At 61.3% G+C, this 18,385-nt stretch overlaps 1 protein-coding gene across 4 annotated transcripts in view; it reads right to left on the bottom strand.

Moving 5' to 3' along the window:
* Positions 1-7,996: 7,996 nt before the first annotated feature.
* The window catches only part of GALNT11 (polypeptide N-acetylgalactosaminyltransferase 11), a 35,244-nt gene continuing 24,855 nt past the window's right edge, over positions 7,997-18,385 (bottom strand). For 3 of the 4 annotated variants that reach the window (XM_045837821.1, XM_045837823.1, XM_045837822.1), the window contains 6 exons: positions 15,241-15,358; positions 13,909-14,061; positions 11,745-11,963; positions 10,268-10,372; positions 8,797-8,934; positions 7,997-8,605 (listed from right to left, as the gene is read on the bottom strand). In XM_045837821.1, the coding sequence (XP_045693777.1) occupies positions 8,474-8,605; positions 8,797-8,934; positions 10,268-10,372; positions 11,745-11,963; positions 13,909-14,061; positions 15,241-15,358 (865 nt within the window). In that variant the 3' untranslated portion in view covers positions 7,997-8,473. Of the gene's footprint in view, positions 8,606-8,796; positions 8,935-10,267; positions 10,373-11,744; positions 11,964-13,908; positions 14,062-15,240; positions 15,359-18,385 lie in introns of those variants that run through there. The other variant, XM_045837824.1, reaches the window with a different exon arrangement.

Below are 18,385 nucleotides of genomic sequence, written 5' to 3'. Positions count from 1 at the left end.
CTGAGGGAGCTCGGAAGCAAGTTTGTAACATAGAGACAGTCTCTTCCTCGCAGTTGAATGAGGAAGGGAACTTCGGCTTCTGATGAAGAAGTGTTTGTTGTGCTTTATTCCCTTGTTCACAAAGTCCAGTTCTGTGTAACTGTTAAATTGCTCCCCGAGCTCCGCTGTGCGTGGCACAGACCGTATGTGGTCCGTGATACTGCCGGCGTCGCACACGTTTACCTTCAGGGGCTGAGAATTAAAATTGTTCAGAGCCCCCTAAAGATTTATTTTCTTACCTTAGAGATGCTTATTACAATTTGTGAAGGAAGCTGAGGCCTTTTTTGTGTGTTATCTTTCCTACTTTCAGTAAACGTTTTATGTACGATGTTAACTACATTTTACTTTCAATTGTTTTTCCATTTTCCAATCACAGTTGAACTGTACAGTCTTGTATTAGTTTCAGGTGCACGACGCGGTGCCTGGACATTCCACGGTGACCGTCCCTGTGAATCCAGTGCCCCTCCGACGTCACACGGTCACTGCGGTTTTGCCAGCTGCGTGTCTTGGGCCACGCCCCACGTCTCCATGACAGTTCCCATCCCTGGCAGTCGGTACTTTCTGATCCTTTTTCCCTTTCACCCCCTCCCGCACCCCCCAACCCCATTACATTGGGCAGCCATTCGTTCATTCTTTGTGGGTTTGTTTTTGTTTGCTCGGTTGTTGTTTCTTAGACGCCACGTGTAAGTGGCATTACGTGGTGTTTGTCTTTGTCCGACCGACTGCAGCGTGCATGCCATCTGGGCCTGTCGTCCACGCTGCCACGGATGGTAAGGTGCCGTTCTTTGTTACGGCCGACTCGTGTTCCCTTGTGTCTGCGTGCTGACCGGCGCTGGGGCTGCTTCCGTATCGCGGTGATTGTGAACGACAGAGCAATGAACGTTGGCGGCGGGGGTGGGGGTACAGGTGTCTTTTTGAATTCGTGTTTGGGGTTTCTCTGGGTATATACCCAGAAGTTAAATCGCTGGGTCGTAAGGCAGCTGTTTAACTTCTTGAGGGACCTCCACCCTGCTTCCCACCGCGTCCGCGCCGGCGCTTGCTGGGTGATCGACGGGACGGCCATTCTGATGACCGTGCGGGGAGATCTCGTCGTGGCATTGATGTGCACTGCCCTGCTCATGAGCGGTGCTGAGCATCTTTTCATGTCTGTTGGCCGTCTGTATCTCCTCTTGGGAAAAGTGTCTGGCCAGTTCCTTTGCCCATTTTTTAATGAGATTGTTTTTTGGGTGTTGAGTTGTGTGATTTATAATAATTTTACTCTAAAAAAATTTTTGGTGGCATCTTTAGGGTTCACTATAGTATGTCATGTGCAGACGGTGACAGTTGTACTTGCTCCCTGGTTGGGTGCCTTCTCTGGTCCGACGGTGTGCCCGGGACTCCTGACGCTGTGTTACATGAAGTGGTGGAAGTGGACGCCCTTGTCTCTTCCTGCCCACGCAGCAAAGGCTTTCTCAGCTCGTCGCTGGTGGGGATGTTGCCTGTGGGTTTGTCGTACACGGCCTTCCATATGTTGGGTTTTATGTCCCCTCTGTTCCCACTTTGAGGAGAGGTTTTATTGTAAATGAGTGCTGGGTTTTGCCACATGCTTTTTCTGCCTCCGTTGATGGAACTGGATGATTTTTATGCTTCATACTGTTCACATTGTGAGTCACCTTAATTGCAGGTATTGAACCAACCTTGCTCCCAAGAGGTAAACCCCACGTGATGTGTGGTTGGTTGCTGCCCGTGCTGGGCTTGGGCAGCTCAGCAGGAGGTTCAGGGCAGCTGTGGCCGGCTGCAGCCGGCTGCGGCCTGTCCCGGGCTCGTGGACTTCTGAGAGATCTCGGGGAAGTCGGCAGCGTGGGCTGAGGCTGGTCACGTGTGGAAGAGGTGCTGGAAGGGGTTCTGGCTGAACCGTGAATTGGTGGGGCAGGGTCTCGGGGAACTGATGGGGGGGGGCAGGTTGAGCGGCATTAGCCAGGTCGATGGTGACTCAGACTGGGCGCGCCCACCCGTGTCTGGCTGGCGGCGTGGGGACCGGGGCGGAGCTCCACAAAGGGACAGTGGCACTGGCCAGACTTGTGTCCTTGAGAGAGCTGCCCTTCCTGCTGGCCCTGCAGCCCTCACCCTGAAGTTCGTCCACTTGTTTCCTCCCCGTAAGTCCCTGTCACTTCGAGGGCTGCTCCGCCGTCCCCGAGCGCGCCCGGAGCGAGTGGGTCAGTGAACTGGTGCAGGGCCCTCTTGAGACCCGCGGTGTCTACGTCTCTAGCCGCCACCTTGTCTCCGGGGCACGTCTCTGCTGGCCTTCACGACCCAGGGCCCCCGGGGACTTCTCTCCCCGGCACTGGAACCGGGGCTGGAGCGTGCCCGTGTGGGGCTGGAACCCCTCGCTCGTCGGCGGGGTGGTCCTCCCGATGTTTACCTGGCACACGTGGGTGCCTGGACCGGCCTGTTCCGCACCTCAGCCCTTCCCGCCAGTGTCGGCGTGGCCTCCTTGTGCTCTGAGTCACAGGGCTTCCGTTCCACTGGAGGCACAAAGTGAGGCCGTTTTTCGGACAGCACTCTGACTCGGTGAGCTGGAGGCAGCAGAGGCCTCCCTGAGGTGACACTGAAGCGAAGCCGTGAGGAATGGAGAGACGGGCAGCAGAGGGACAGGAACAAGGCCCGCACCCCCCCCCCCCCAGCATGTGCAAGGAAGGGCCCTGGGGTCTTCGAGGCGCGGGAACCGAGAGGCAGGCCAGGCGGACCAGCAGCGGGAGGTGGGGCCAGACAGAAGCGAGAGCCAAGTCACAGGGATTCGGAAGACCCAAGAACGACAGGAAGTGACAGAAGGAGGCACCGTGACCCTGACCTACGGGAGGTGACCTGTGCTGCACCGCCGAGGAGGGGGACCGTGCGGGACGCCGAGTAGTGCTGCGCTGACCCAGAGGGGCCGTGTGGAGTGGAGCAGCTGGCCGTGCGGTGGAGACGCCATCAAGTCTTCCGAAGGACAGTCCCTGGCCTTCACCCCTCCTGCTGGGCTGACCTGCTTTTCAGACGTCAGAGTCACGTCACTTCAACACAGAAAACATCTCCAGGAAGGTCACCTCCTCCCGGAAGGCCCAGCTCCGCAGGCGCCCCTGGCTTCTGTGCTGGGAGGGCCGTCAGCCTCAGACACCAACAAAGTGGCGTTGGTCTTCTGCGTTCGAAGCTCCCAAGCAGTGCCGACGCCTCCCGTAGGCCAGCTGTCTCCTTCAGACGCCAATCATCGGGGAGAGCCGGGTCCCGGGTCCTCTGCATCGGGGGACTGCGCCTCGCCGCTTTGTTGTTGAAGAGCCTCCCCGCATCCCAGCCGGGGCTCGGGGCAGGCAGCCGCCCCCGCGGCCGGTTCTTCGGTCCCTCACGCTGAGTGATGTGCTCCGTTGGTTTTACTATTTTCGTGCAGAGAAGAAACCGGTTTCCTTTCGGCGACACACTGACACTTCACGAGCACAGCTGTCAAGGGGGCCAGGGGTTCGCTTTACAGCTGCGGACCACCGGCTCTTACCAGAGCCACAGGGCCTCCACCTCGTGCCGAGGAACTGGGTGCTTCTGAAGCAATGAAGCAAGATGGTCCCCGTCACAGCGTGGGGAGCCTGGTATCACGCCCATCCGCAGCTACGGTCCCCGCCCAGGACGGGCACCGGGGCGTTAGCCTTGCGCCACTTGCAGGGCGGGCACACGACACTGTGGTCAGCACAGCCCTCATCTGTAGTTCCGGAAGGTCACTTACAACTTCCATAATCTTCTAGAGTGGAGCTCACATCCTACCAGGGAGGAAGGCGGAGCAGGTGCTCCTGCCCGTGGGCGGTGGCTGCGCCTGGAACACCCCCAGAGGCGGCTGCCGCACACAGGGCCGCCCACCTGCCCGCCCCCTGATTCCACTCGTCCACGCTGACGCTGCGGAGGCCCCCAGGTCCAGGCCACCTGCTCTAGAGAAGACGCCCCCCTTTCCCCACTGCGGGCCTCGCCCCTCCGTCCCCAGGGCAGGCTGCGGGCGCTGCGGTTGGGGTTCTCGCCGCCTGCAGCCCTGGGCCCCGGAAGTCCTTCCCACCCGGTTCCGCTCCGGGCCCGGGAAGGAAGGAAACACGTCACTCCTCCGCTTCAGAAACGCACGTCCACGCGAGCTCACACGCCTGCCCCCCCCCCCCCAACCCGGAGGAGTCAGGACGCACGAGGACAACGGTGCGAGGGCCTCCCTTCTCCAAACCCAGGTACAGCTGGCGCCTGTCAGTCCTCCCCACCCGCCCCCGCTCCGGGAGCGCTGCACCTCGGAGACCCCGTCTTTCCTCCCTCCCTCCCCCGAAGCCGCTCCGCTGGCACTGCCGGACTCCTGGCGGTAGCGGCGGCGGCGGCTCCGCCCGACCTGGAGCCCACCGGGAAGGCCCTGCTGCCCCCGCTGCTCCCGGCCTCGCACCCGGCCCGGTCTGCATGTCCCGCTGACCCCCTCCCGGCTCGCAGAGGTGAGTGCCCCGGAGACGCGCGCCTTTCTCCGGCTCGCTAACGGGCGCCTGCGGGGGGAGGGCGGCTTTCGAAATAAATCAGTACGTTCTCTTTGACCCTGAACGAGTACTTGGGTGGAACTGTTGGACAGTGCTCCGTGATTGAAATACCTCTACGCGTCCCTAGAAGCAAACCAGAGCAGGGAAGGAGAACAGACCACCCGCGAGCCGTCCAGGCAGTTTACTGTGTTTCCCCACATACGACGCCGTGACGGGTTACGTGCCCAGATGTGTGAGGGAGAAGCGAGGATGGGCGTCACACGTGGGTGTGGTAATCCCGAGTGGGTGCGCACAGAAGCGCGGGTGCGCGTTACGTTCTGCGGTGTTCTCTGACGTGTGGCCTCGGTGCGCCGCAGCGGCTTCCTGGTCCTCCGAAACACAGTTTGTTGGAGGGTGATTTCGGGTCCGCAGGACAGTTGCAAAGATCACACAGACGGCCCCACGGCCCCCGGCCGTCTCCTGTTCCAGGGCCTGACCCGGACGCCGCCGGGCCGTCGAGTCTCCGCCGTCTCCTCTGGCGTGTGACCGCGACTCAGGTTCGTCATGCGTTTCGTTTCTCAGGGCCCGGGCGGGCTCCCTCCTCGGCATCCCAGTCTCCCTCTGACACGCTCAGCACACGGAGCGTGTTGGTAACAGCTCTTCCATGTTCCGGCGTCTGCTCGTTCCCTTTCGCCTCTGGGCCCAGTTAGCTGCTGATTGATCTCCCGGCAGCATTTCGGTTCCCACACGCCTCTTTCCAGCGTCACTTCCTGTCGCTGGATGCCCTTTCCCGGGCTTGGATGCGTCGGCTGCACTCGGGTCGGTTCTGTGAGCGAGCCTTTCTGGGGCGCTCATTCCCCACCCGCACCCCGCGGTCACCGGGACCTTCCCCGGCCTGACCCGCGTCTGCACGCCGGGCTCCAGCACAGACTGTGGCGGGGGGCCTTTCTGTGCGGACGGCCTGGCGGGGCCCAGTGCACCGACGCCCCGGCTGGCGAGATGGGGGCGCACGGCGAGCGCGGCCGCGTCACCGGGCGGCTGTGTCACCGGGCGCGGCAGCTCTGTGCCTCTGCGTGGTGGATGTTGTTTCCTGGCACATGGCTTTTTGAATTGCTCACACCACCAGAACTTCTCAGCAGCTTCCCAGAGGAAACTGTATTACTGGTATGGATGTTTTCCTCCAGCGTTGGATAGAATTCGTCAGTGAAACCATCTGTGCCGAGTTTTCTGCGTGGGAAGGTTTTTAAACTACAGGTTTCAGCTGTCTGTGTGTTCAGAGGAGCTGGGTGATTTGCCTCTTTCAAAGAATTTGTCTATTGTGTCTCACACACGGCCACCCAGTTGGTCACTGTAGGTCCCGTGCCCTTTGGTAAGCAGCGTCGGGTGCACAGCGTCAAGTGTGGCGTGCACACGCGCGCACACACACTCACACTCACACAGCTGCCTGTGAGCCCCGCACCAGCAGGGCCTGGTTCCCACTGACCAGCCACTGCCGACGCATCACCGCCTCCCGAGCCCACAGCGTGCGCCGGGCTCTGCCTCTGGTTCCGTGCAGCCTGCAGGGTGGACCGCTCGCCTGCTCCTGTCCCCACGGCCGCCTCCTGTGTGCCACCAGCTGGCCTAGAGCAGTGAGCAGGTTTCCACCGAGGGACGCGTGCTCAGGGTCCCTCCGCATCCATGTGCGTCTGTGTGTGGCGTGCCGGCCCGCCGGCCCCATTCCTCCAAACACTGGCCGACACTCCGCCGTCCGGGTGGTCCGCAGTGCACCCGCCCACTCACCGGAGGACGTCCAAGTTTGGACAATTAACAAAGCTGCCGGAAGTGAGAGTTTTGTGTGGCCACTAAGTTCTCAGCTCCTTGGGGTAAACCACCCAGAGGCTTGACCGTTGGGTTGCGTGGTGGGACTGTATGTTTTGTAGACGATGCACGTAGTTTCCTAGGAAATTCCGCCAAACGTGTGCACCGTGGCTGTGCCACATGGTGCTCCCACCGGCGAGGGAGATTCCTGTGCTGCTTGCCTCTCTGTCACCTGGGGACACTCTGGGGGGCGCCATTGTCCTCACTGATGCCAGGAGTTGTTTCTGTTTTGTTTTTTTACTAGAGGTTTTGTCAGTTTTTATATTCTTGATCCAGTGTTTGGTTTCGTTGATGTTCTGATTTTCTATTTCATCCTGGTATGATTATTTCTTCCGTTCCTGTTCCAATTATTTAATATTTCTCCTGCTTCCTTGCTCTTTTTCTATTTACCTAAGGTAACAGCCTAACTCACTGATTTTCAAACCCGCATTAACCCTTTCCTGACGGAGGAGCTCGGAGCTCCGCGCCTCCCCAGTGCCGAGGGGGCGGCGCCGGCCCCTCTGCCGGGCCGTGGCGGCGCGCTCAGCGCAGACTGGCCCCCCCGAGTGCTCTCCGACCCCGGGCGCCGGGAAGGCATCCCTAGGTTCTCGGGCATTTCCTTGTTGATTTCTAACACAAGTGTCATGCCTTGAACCTGTGTGAATTGAGGCTTGAGATCCCGGGACACCATCTGTCTCGGTGAACGTGTCTCGTGTACTTGGGAGAGTCACTGCGCCCCGGGTGGCGCTGGCTCAGCCGTGGTCCAGGTCTCCTCACCCCGGTGACCGCGTGCTTTTTGTTCTGCTGCCGTCGGGGGGCGCGGCGAAACCCCCGTAAACCGTGGGTGGCGCCCGTCCGGAAGGAAGCTCTGAAGGGCGGTTTCCGCTCAGCGGGTCGGCCCTGTCCCTGCCACGAAAGGACCTCGATCCCTGGCGGCAGCCCGACTGGAGTCCGCTCTCCGGAGGCCTCCCACTCGTGCCTGGCACGTGCGTGTTTCCCGCCCAGCGGGTCTGCGTCACACCGCAAGGCGGTCTCCAGGACGCGGCGGCGGCGGGCAGCCGGGTCCCACAGCCCAGGCCAGGCTCACGCTCGGCCCTCCGGCCGGGGCACCACCGGTCCTGCTCCACGTGAGCCTACCGGCCCGCTGCCTTGTCCTCCGTCACGCACCGTCGGGGGGGTCTCCACGTTGAAAGACAGACAAAAAGTTGGGGGTACGGGCACGTTCTTCTCCCCCGTGTGGAGGCCCAGTGAGATGTGCAGACCGCCCCGTGGGCCGGGCACCGGTGCCGAGAAGCGCCGGGACTGGGTGTCCGAGAGGCCGCGTCAGGGACTGGGTGACCGAGACTCGCTCTGCGTGGTGGCCGTTGAACACACGCAGACTCCCCCCTGCCCGGCCGGCCTCTCTGCCCGGCGACCCGGGTCGCAGCTCTGCCTGACGCCTCGCGGCCAGCTGCCACAGCACGCGTCCGCAGCCACACCCCTGCGGGCTCAAACTCACGATTCACGCCGGAACTCGGAACCCGCCCCGCGGCCAGAGCCGCTCCCGAGCACGCCCGTCCGTCGGCCGAACCCGGGTGCCGCTCTGCACGCCCGCACACGCGGGGCAGCCCGGACCGCAGGCTCCAGCACACAGAGACGGCACGTGATTAAAAAGATCCTTTATTTTAAATGTACATAGTACCACAATTAATCAAAATAATTTATAATACTCAACTGCCTTTCAAATGTGATCTTCTAAGTGATGCCTCTGAAGCTAGAGTTAATGTGGACTCAGTCAGTGTGTGTTTAAAATTAACCGTCTGCTGTGCAGTCTCCCGGGAAGGAGAGTGGGACGAGCCGATCGGACGGATGGACACCGTTCCACTGTCAGAGGGACTAGCACGAGCACAAATTAGCTGGAACAGACCTAGCTGTCTCCTCGGTCTGGCCCTTCCATACGGACCTGGCTTTGATGTTACACCTGCACCTGGTTTCCTACCGTGAGCACGGAAGTCCTTAACAGCAGCCTAGAAGGGACCTCGGTGTCCTGGTGGCACCTGAGTCCTCCCCTCCCGCCGGTCACCTGGTGCTGCCCCCCGGGGGGCGGCAGCTCACACCCGCATCCCAGAACGGGGTCCACCTTAACCTTCCAGGTGCCACTGCTGAGAGGAGGAGCCGTCACATATTGCCATGGCAACAAAGCCTTTGTGACTCAGCGGGTCCACCGCTTTCAGGCACTGCCCAACTGACACCTGGTACAGCCGACTGCTCTTCTGGAAACAAGAAAGGAGAGGTCGCTCAAGCACCGCTGGGAGTAGGAGTGGGGAAGCACGCACAGCCCGCCAGAGCCCACGTGGGATGTTTAAGGCTCCTTACGGGGCGCTACCAGCTCAGAACCCCTCCCACCGGCAGAACAGGAGTCCGCCTGCCCCCGCCCCTGCCCCCCACTGAGCCAGCCTCTCACCCCGAAGGTCCACTGCTGGGAGCCCCCGGACCCGTGGCACTTCATGAGTCGAGGTGGGTCCGACGACCGGGTCTCGGACATGTCCAGGCAAAGGAGGTTGCTTAAAACCAGCTCGTGCTCTTCGTTATAAACCCAGACCTAAGGGAAAAAGTGAAAGGTCAAAACCGAAGTTCCCCCCACAGCAGTCAGAAAAGACAAAGAAATAAAAGCATCCAAGCTGGACAGGAAGAAGTGAAACTCGTCATTTGCAGATGCGTCATACTGTCCCCGGAAAACCCTGGAGACGCCATCCAAACTCCGTCGGAGCCGATGGCCCCGGCGAAGCTGCGGGCGTGGAATCGGCGCACACAGACCTGCTGTGCTCCTCCTGCACGGCAGTGACGAGTGCTCGGGAGACAACCACCCCGCTCGTGACCGCGTCAGGAAAACAAAATGCCCAGAGATAGATCGAACCAGAGATAAAGGACCTGTGCTCGGAGAGCTGTGCGACACTGATGTGTCTCCTCGGGCAAGGGAAACAAAAGAAAAAATAAACTGGGACTCCATCAAACTCAAAGTTTTCCGAACAGCAAAAGAAACAACAACACGAGACAATTTACTGAATGGGAGAAGGTATTTGCAAATGACACATCTGAGAGAGTTAATACCTAAAAACATATAAAGAACTCATACAACTTAACACCAAAAAAAAAAAACCACCCCCAAACCACCCAACTTAAAAATGGGCAGATGCCCTGGCTGGTGTGGCTCAGTGGATTGAGTGCCGGCCTTCAAACCAAAAGTCGCCGGTTCAATTCCCAGTCAGGGCACATGCCTGGGCTGCAGGCCAGGTCCCCAGTAGGGGCCATGGGAAAGGCAACCACACATAAATGTTTCTCTTCCTCTTTCTCCTCCCCCCCGCCTCTCAAAATAAATAAATGCATAAAAATCTTTAAAAAAAAAAAACTGGGCAGAGGACCTGAACAGGCTTTTCTCCAAAGAGGACATACAGATGGTCAACAGGTACATGAAAAGATGCTCAGAATCTCACTGCTCATCGGAGAGATGCAAATTCAAGCTGCATGAGCACTCACCTCGCACCTGTCAGAGTGGCCACTGTCAATGGGCTGACCGGTGCCGGTAAGGGTGCAGAGAGAAGGGACCCAGCGTGCTGCTGGTGCGACTTAAACCCGTGCAGCCCCTGGCAAAAGCCGTACGGCGTTTCCTCAGATACATCACCCAGCAACCCCACTCATGGGCATTTAACCACCGAACACGAAAGCACGAGCCCGAAAAGCTGTCTGTACCCCTCACAGCAGCCAGGACACGGCGGCAGCCTAGCCGCGCCGCACCGGGCGCGTGGGTGAAGCGGAGGCGGGGTGCACATGCGGTGGGCTCCGGCTCAGCCAGAGAGGAGCGGTGCCCCGCCACCCGTGCCACGGCCCGGGCGGGCCTGCGCCGGGCGAGCGAGTCAGCGCGCACGCGGGCTCACCTGGTTGGGGTCGCTGTAGTCACACGCCTTCAGCACCACGAGGCCTCCCTTCTGACTCGGGCGGCCCTGGGCCACCAGGCACTTGCCGGTCTGGGGGTGGTAGAGCTGCGGGAGGAGAGGCCACGTGTGAAACCCAGCATCAGAGACAGACCAGCACTAGACCCGGGGGTTCGGGGCGAACCAGGAGAACGTTAGCCAAAGGTGGGGCCGCCCTGGGCCATCAAAAGCATGTTCGCTCCGACACCCTAGCTGCGTGCACAGCGGCATGAAGGGTCCCTCACGGCTGCAGGCCGTCTTAACCACAGGTGCAGGCAAGGTCAGGCAGCAACTCCGCCTAAAGACACGGGTCGACTGATCCCCCGGAGGGAAGGGAGAAAATTAAACCATCATCTGTGCCCCGAACAGAACCCTGGGGAGGTCGCGAACAGAAAGCCTGGAGCGAGCACGACCCAGTCAGATACAGACTATGAACGCCGCAGGCACTCCGAAGGCTGCGGTGCTCGAAAGCGGCCAAGGGGGCCCCGTCCCAGGAAGGGGACTCTTCCAGGACTGAGCGCGCACAGCTGGTGAGGTGGGGACGATCGTGGCGAGGGGCTCAGCTACAGGGACACTCGCTGCGCCTGTCTTCACCGGAGCAGGGAACACCTGACTACAGCATCTGGGTGGTTTTTTAAACCTCAGAACAAGAAGGGGAAAGCTCCAGGCCTCTTACCAGCCGCCCCGCAGTGGTTACAGAACTTACACAGCCTGCAGAGAGCAAGTTCTAACACATGACTTAGGGAGAAGGCCTGAGTTTTTCTGGCTAGGGCCCTAAGATTTGTGTGATTATAAAACTGCAGAAATTCTGCCCTGGCTGGTGTGGCTCAGTGGACTGACAGCCAGCCTGTGAACCAAAGGGTCGCCGGTTCAATTCCCAGTCAGGGCAAAGGCCTGTGCGGTGGGCCAGGTCCCCAGTCTGGCGTGTGCAAGAGGCAACCAACTGATGTTTTTCTCCCTTCCCCTCTCTTAAATAAATAGTTTTTGCGAGAAACAACAGGGAACATGTAAGCAGATGTGTCGGCCAGTGGGGTTCCCGCTCAGCTCAGATGACCGCCACACACCGGGCATGAGCCTCACCAACACCCGGACAGCGCCCCCCGCTGCTCCCTGGCTGCAGTCGGCTCCCGGGGCCGCGGCCAAACAACTGCAGCTGCCCCACCCTCCCCTCCTGTTCTGGCCACTCGACAGGTGCGTGCCCAGTGCATTGCACACTCACACTGCCTTTCGCACCCGCACTCGCACCTGTCCTCTCGGGAGCAAGCGTGTGACTTAGAGAAGCCAGGAGCCACGCTTCCGCAGCCCCGGCAGGGAAAGGGTCCTCACAGCCAGGATGATGTAACTCCTGCACCTCCCTCAGCAGAAGGAGCCGTACGGGTGTAGCGGGAGGCGAGCCGCGGTCCCCCCCCCGAACACCCGCCAGGCCCGCCGCCCTGCTCACCCGGCCGCGCCGCAGCACTCGGGGCCGCTTCGGCCCTCTGTTGACGAAGAGGGGCTGCTGGGCCCTGGCGTTGGGCCCCGAGACCTGCATCTCCGGGTAGACGTTGTCCAGGTACCACTTGAAGGACTTGCAGCCCAGCCGCCGCCTCAGCTCCACGCGCTCGCTGACGTTCCCGTAGCTCCTGGTCCTCAGGTCGGGCCTCAGGGAGAAGTACTGCTCCTGCGTTGGGGAGAGCGGGCTCCTCGTTAGAGGGGGCGCCACCGAGCGCGTGGGGGGGCGTGTTCCAGGGCGTGTGAAAAAACGGATCGTGAGCAAAAACACTTCTCACGCCAGTGCTCTCTGGATTCTGACCGAAAATGGCCATGGGAAGTTGCTGCCCAACCAGGCCTGTGGCTGACCACGGTCAGAAGACGAATTGTGAGATGCACCCCAGTTTCAGAAACGGCAAAACCCGTGGGAACGGCACCGCACACTGATTCCGACTGGCATCTCAGAGTCGCTGCAACGGGCCACACGTGAGACGGGCGGCCCGCACGCCGTCCGACGCCAGGGCTCGGCCCCCGGGGTCACTGAGGGCCCCGCCCACGGAGGTCCTGTCTCTGCCTGTCACATGGACTGCTGTTTGCCACGTTCGAGTCAACATCCAGAAACGGAAGCCACTCGAGTCACCAGACACAGACTCACTGCCCACTGACGTGACGTGCTCGGGCGGGGAGGGCGGCCTGCTTTACCCGTCCGCAGAGGGGGCGGCGGCGGTGGGTCCCCGGGTCTGCCCTCTACCTGTGACTGCCGCGTCAACGAAAACACAGTTTAAAATGAAAATGTTTTAACAGCTTCCAGATAGTCCTGGCTGCTGTTCTTTGCACGTTAAAACTCAGAGACCTTTACAAGCCAGCTGCGACGGGGACCGGGAGGTCACCGCCTGGCGCCTCCGTGCTCCTGCTGCAGCGCAGCCTGCCGGCCTGGCCCGCCTTGCTCTGGGAGCGGGTCTGTGACCCGCTCAAGGCGTCCTGCACTGGTCTGTCCGCACTGGTCACTTGGAAAAGAGGGTTCTGTGACGGTCTCCCAAGTAGATAAACCTCACTACGCGATAGCCAGGGCACTTACGCGCGTGCAGACCACTGCTGCCCTCGGCAGAAAGGGTCTGCGGCTCGCAGCCAGCGCCTCGCCTGCAGCTGGGCACCGCCCACGCACGCGGTGTCCACCGGCGGAATTTCACGCACGCTGCCCACCCAACCGCGGGGACAGCTGGGCCCGGTCGGATGACCTGGGGCACTGTGAGGACTGCTGCGCTGGACAGCGGTGACTCCAGGTGCCCGGCACGAAGCTCGGCCTCGGGGAGCTCAGTCCGGTGGCGGGAAGTCCTGCCTCTGCTCCCCAGTCCAGCATCCCCTGGTCCTCGTCACTCCCAGGGGGCACGGGACACGCCCTCCACCTGCATTCACCTCGGGTTACCAGGTCCTGCGCGCTCTGCCGTTTGTGTACCCCCCAAGCCCCACGCGGGCCCAACAGACGCTCGCTCCGAACCACCGAATGAGCACGGTGGCGTTTCTCAGGACGGAAGGTGGGACTCACGCACACGTCCATCGGCTCACGAAAGGACGGACAAAATGCGGTCCTGCCACACGCTGGACTGTCACTTGGCGATAAAATGGGAGCGACGCGCGTGGCACACCGTGACGACCCTGGCACACCGATCCGAGTGAAGACCGACGGTCACAAAGGCGCCGCGCGACCAGGTTTGTGTGCAAGGCCCCGACGGCGAGGTGGGGGAGCGGAGTCCCGGTTACCCGGGGCCGGCGGAGGCGGCGGCCGAGGACATGGGGTTTCTTCGGAGAGGGATAGAATGTCCTGAGAAGTGGTTTCTGAATCAAACCTCGACAAAGCTGTTGCCCAGGCAGCGGAGCCGCAGGCTGCATCTCGGGGGAGGCGCGGGAGGACGCCGCCCGAGCAGCCCGCAGGGGGAGCCCGCGAGCCGCGGGAGGAGCCCGGGGCCCGGGGGCCGCAGGGGGCTGAGGACACCTGGGAGAGAGAGTTTCCTCCGCCGCCGCGCGTCTCGGTCCTTACCGGCTGGGCGCGCGGAGAGCCGGGTGACGAGGCGCGAGGGGGCGCCCGGCGGCGGCGGCCCCCGCGCGGACGCGGACGCGGCGGCGGCCCCGCTCACCTTGTACTCGTCCAGCCAGACGTGCGCCAGCCGCAGCGAGTTGTGCGTCATGGTGTCCCGGCCTTCCGGGGAGCCGTAGGGCCGCCGCTTCCGGAAAATGTGCCCGACTCTAGAGCAAGGGATGATGAAGAGTTTACCGCCACACATCCAGATCTGGTCGGAAGCAAAACACGAGTTAATGGTCGCCGCGGAGCCGCGGGTCGGCGCGCGCCCGTGCGTGCGTGCGCGGTCACGAGGCCGGTGCGTGCGTGTGCCCGCACGCGGCCACGAGCCCGGTCTCGGGGAGGTGGGCGTCGGCGGGGCTTCACCCCGTTAGAGCCGACCGTCCCGGAAGGCGGCCGAGGTGCGCTTCCCTGTAACTATCGGTCCGAGTCAGGTCTGAAACCACGCGGACTCCTTCGCCGCCGCGCACGGTCGGACCGGGCCGGGGAGCGGGGTCTTCGGGGTCAGGGGCAGGAACGCTCACTAAGGGGCCCTGGAGTCCCAGCTGTGCAGGAGCTTTCTCATAGTGTGTATATATATATATACGTATATGTATATGCTCTTTAAAAATAATATATGCAGAGTAACTAGGTCCAGATTCAAGAGATCTTAGATCTGGTCTAAATTTTACTTTCCACTGAGTCACCTTATACAGTTCCTTTAATTTTTGTGGGACTCAGTTACCTCATTTTCTACACCAAGACTGAACTAATAATGTCTATTATTCCTTCCAACTTCAAGACTCTAGAGATAGTGTGAAAAAACACTACCTTTTAAAAACACTGCGGTCAGCACATGTGCAAAACTACTCCACGGCCGGCGCACCGACACCGTGCCGCTGCCGGGACGCGCACCCGCTCCCCGACCGGGAGGGGGCGCGGGGACCCGTGTCACCCTCCCCCCGCGCGGAGGTGCTCGTGTGTGCACCGTTCAGGAAGCAGTGCGTGGGGGGAGGCTCGGTTTTTCGTCACGTGAGCTGGCCCACTCCTGGAAGTGGGAGGGGGAGCTGGGAGTGGTTTCCGGGGAAACAGGAGCGCGCCGGGCGGTCTGGGGCAGTCGGGGAGATCTGGTCCCGACGGTGTCCGGCAAGGACAAAGCGACACTAAATGCACATTAAGTCTTACGCCAAACCATTCACCACAACCGTCCCTTCTGGATCCTCATAAAACAAATACAAGGCTGCTTCTGTGCTTCTGACAGTCTGAATGGACGTTGTCCATAGCAGAGATTATGGCAAAGTAGCGTGCATTCATTGAGGACAATTTCTTAACAATCGAAGAGAATGCACAGAAAATACGGGCTCGCGGACGCACACACAAATGACTGAGCAGGTAAAAAATATAAAATCACCCGAAACGATATCTCCAGGTTCTCCCCGCCCCAGATGTCCATGCCGCTGTCGTACCGCCCGAGCTCGTCGAAGTACTCCCTGTTCATGGCGAACAGCCCTCCGGCCATCGTGGGCGACCTGGGAAACAGGTGCATTGTATCAGCTCTGTACGGTCGGGTTTCTTGTTCTAAAAAGCTCAGTGCAGCTGTGGAACATCACTGATAAACACTCGGTTACCCATCACAAAACACTGTGTCTAGTACCAGGGGCGGAGCTGGCCCACACGACCCCCTTGCAGGTCACTGGTGACAGACCAGATAACGGGAGACGCAGGCCACTCTCCCGACACCACAGCACTCTCCTTCATCACGACCGCTGTTGGCAGAGATGCACCTGCCGTGAGCTACGGAGCTCCGCCTGGCAGGCCCGGGGCCGCTGGGGTGAAGGCTGCACTCCAGGGCCCCGAAGTGAGACCGGACAGCCCGGCCACTCTGACCTCGGCTCAACAGTGTGTGCAGCCAGGGGCTCTCGAGTCGGGTGGCTCTGGCTCCAGGCAAGCGTGTGTCTTCCTTCTGGAGACACTTCCTGGCTGTCTGGGCCGGGTGCCTCCGGCATCTGACGGGTTGGGGCCAGGGATGCTGTTCCGTGAATAACTCATCAGGCCCAACAGACAGGCCCGCGCTGTCCAGGCTGAGAAACCCTGTTAGCCAGAGTGAGCGAGCGAGCGGTGGGCTGGCCTCCCCGAGAGCCGGCCGAGCTTCCAGGCACCGCCCCCCGCCCCGGGCAGCTGGGTTCGGCGGGCTGGGAGCTGGCGCCCAAGCCGCCTGCCGCAAGCGAAGCGAGATTCTGTGTGCAGGAAAACATCGCCCACCCAGGCACGGATGCACTTCTGTCATTTCCCACACACAGTGCCTGGGGCCAAACAAAAACCACCAGGCAAACGGGTGACGCGTGGCTGGGAAGCCGGGCCCCAGGAAAGGGGAGCAGGAGCAGCGAGCCGCCCACGGCAGCGCACGCGTGCGGGGGCCAGGCAGCGGGGCCGTGGCGCCGGGCAGAGGCTCCGAACCCCTGGCCGGGCACGGTCAAGCACGAGGGACCAGGCGTGAGCAGGGGAGTGGGCAGCACCACACACACACACCCCTGTGTCCGCACGTCTGAGAACACCGCTGGCGAAGACGGGGGGGGGGGGGGGGGGGAAGGAGGGCCGACGCGAGGTGACCTTCCGAGGAAACGAAAACCAGACCGACGCTGACTTCTCCCCAGAAGGCTGCAGAATAAAACCCCCGAAGTCCTGGAAGGACACTGTCTGCCAATTCAGAACTGGGTGTCGAGTGAAATTATTCCTCGAACTAGGGGTGGGACGAGGGCATTTTGGAAAGAGGAGTAATCGCCGGAAGGTCCGACCGAAGGAAACACTGAAACGTGCGCGTCAGTCAGAGCGGAAGTGACCCCAGACGAGAGCCTGCGGGTGCAGGCCGAGCAGAGGACCACGACGGGAGATGCATGTGGGGGACGCTCGGTGCATCGCGGTCACGGTCTCGTAGGGTGAGCCCCTGGCACTGTCTGGAGGAAGCACCGGTGTAGGTGACACTTCGGTCGGTCGAGGACACGAGCTGTCGCCTGCAGGGTAACCACTGACGTACAGGACACCAGACTGTGCAGCGTGCACGTGACACGCCGCCGACGGGGACACGTCCAAGGCCACAGACGGACCGGCCGCGGCAGCGGAGGGGAAGGGCAGGGAGGCGGGGGCCGCGGGCCCAAGCAGACGGCTCGGCCACGTGAGTGTCGGGCCACGAAGCGCGGTTCCAGCGTGCAGGGTACGGAACGCAAGGGCGCTTGTGACGCTGAGCGGTTTCCTTCACCGGAAGGTCTGACACTTCGTGCATCTGTTAACTCACGTGAAGGACTAGGAGGGGAAACACACCGTGGGAAACTGTGTGCCACTCCCAGCAACTGACAGAGCGTGGGAATGAAAAGTTAACTGAAAACGTGGAATATCTGATAACACGGTAAACCTGACCAAACCGCCACAGAATCCCACCCTCAACCACTGCAGAACACACGAGTCTTCCAGGCCCATGAGGAGCACGTACACAGGTCAGTGCTGCCAGACCGTGGGGCAGACCTCACCCATTTCAGTGAGGGATCAAGAACCACTACAAAGTCCCCCGATATTTGGAAAATGGTAAATGCACTGCTAAACAGCCTATCAATTGGAAGCCATTACAATGAAAACATTAAAAAATACATGATAAAAATAATGTATCATCTCTTAGGTACCCACCCGTATTAGAAAAGGAAAAAGGCTGAAAACTTAAACATATCGAAACACCCAACTCTGGCAGTTAGCCACGAAGAGAAGCAGCTTGCGGGGGGCGGGGAGCAGGAGCGGAGGGGGCAGCACCTGCTGTCAGGAGGCGGCAGGACCAGCGGCCGCTCCCGCCGAGCGCCCCAGGAGCCAGTGCGGCGCCCGCACACACCCGCACGGCACACCCGCCGGGGCCGGGCACACTTCATTCGCGGCCCCGGGAGCGGGAAGGCAGCCGCCCCTGACGCCACGGTCCCGGGGGCACCCCGAGAGCAGGGCCTGGTCCAGGCGACAGGAAGCAGCAGTCCCCCAGAGGCCAGCAGAAGCGCCGACAGCACCCTAGTCCCACCGGAGGTGTTCGGAAGATGTTACCTGCTGCTACAGGGGAGGGGGGGCGGTGCCCTGAGACCGGCAGGCTGCCCTGTGCACCGGAGGCCGTGAATGGGGATGCTGGGAACAGCGCTGCTTGCGATGCGAGAACGAACCACACGGGCACACAACCGAAAACACGGCAACGGCCCCCAGGAGCAGCGGGCGAATCGGCGGTGACGTGTTAGCCAGCAGAACAGAGCACTCGCACGCTCACCGTGCGGCACCAACAACGACTCAGCTGTAGCTGCACGTGCACCGCAGATGGTTCCCAGGGCGACGCCGAGGAAACTCAGACCAAACCGTGGGCCCCGTGGCATGAAGCCACGGGGGGGACGGGCGGGAACGAACACACTGCTCAGAGACGCCCGCGCGGCAGCGGGACGGCGGGGACCCCGGGGACCCGACCCAGGGACCCATCGCCAGGTCGGCCCGAGCGCTGGCTGCACGAGCGCCCGCGTTACAGCCGTCTATTCAGCGGTGTG

Source organism: Phyllostomus hastatus, unplaced genomic scaffold (assembly GCF_019186645.2).
Source record: "Phyllostomus hastatus isolate PE091 unplaced genomic scaffold, TTU_PhHast_1.1 phas_contig_244, whole genome shotgun sequence".
Lineage (NCBI taxonomy): Eukaryota > Metazoa > Chordata > Mammalia > Chiroptera > Phyllostomidae > Phyllostomus > Phyllostomus hastatus.
This window is presented reverse-complemented; position numbering and strand designations above follow the sequence as displayed.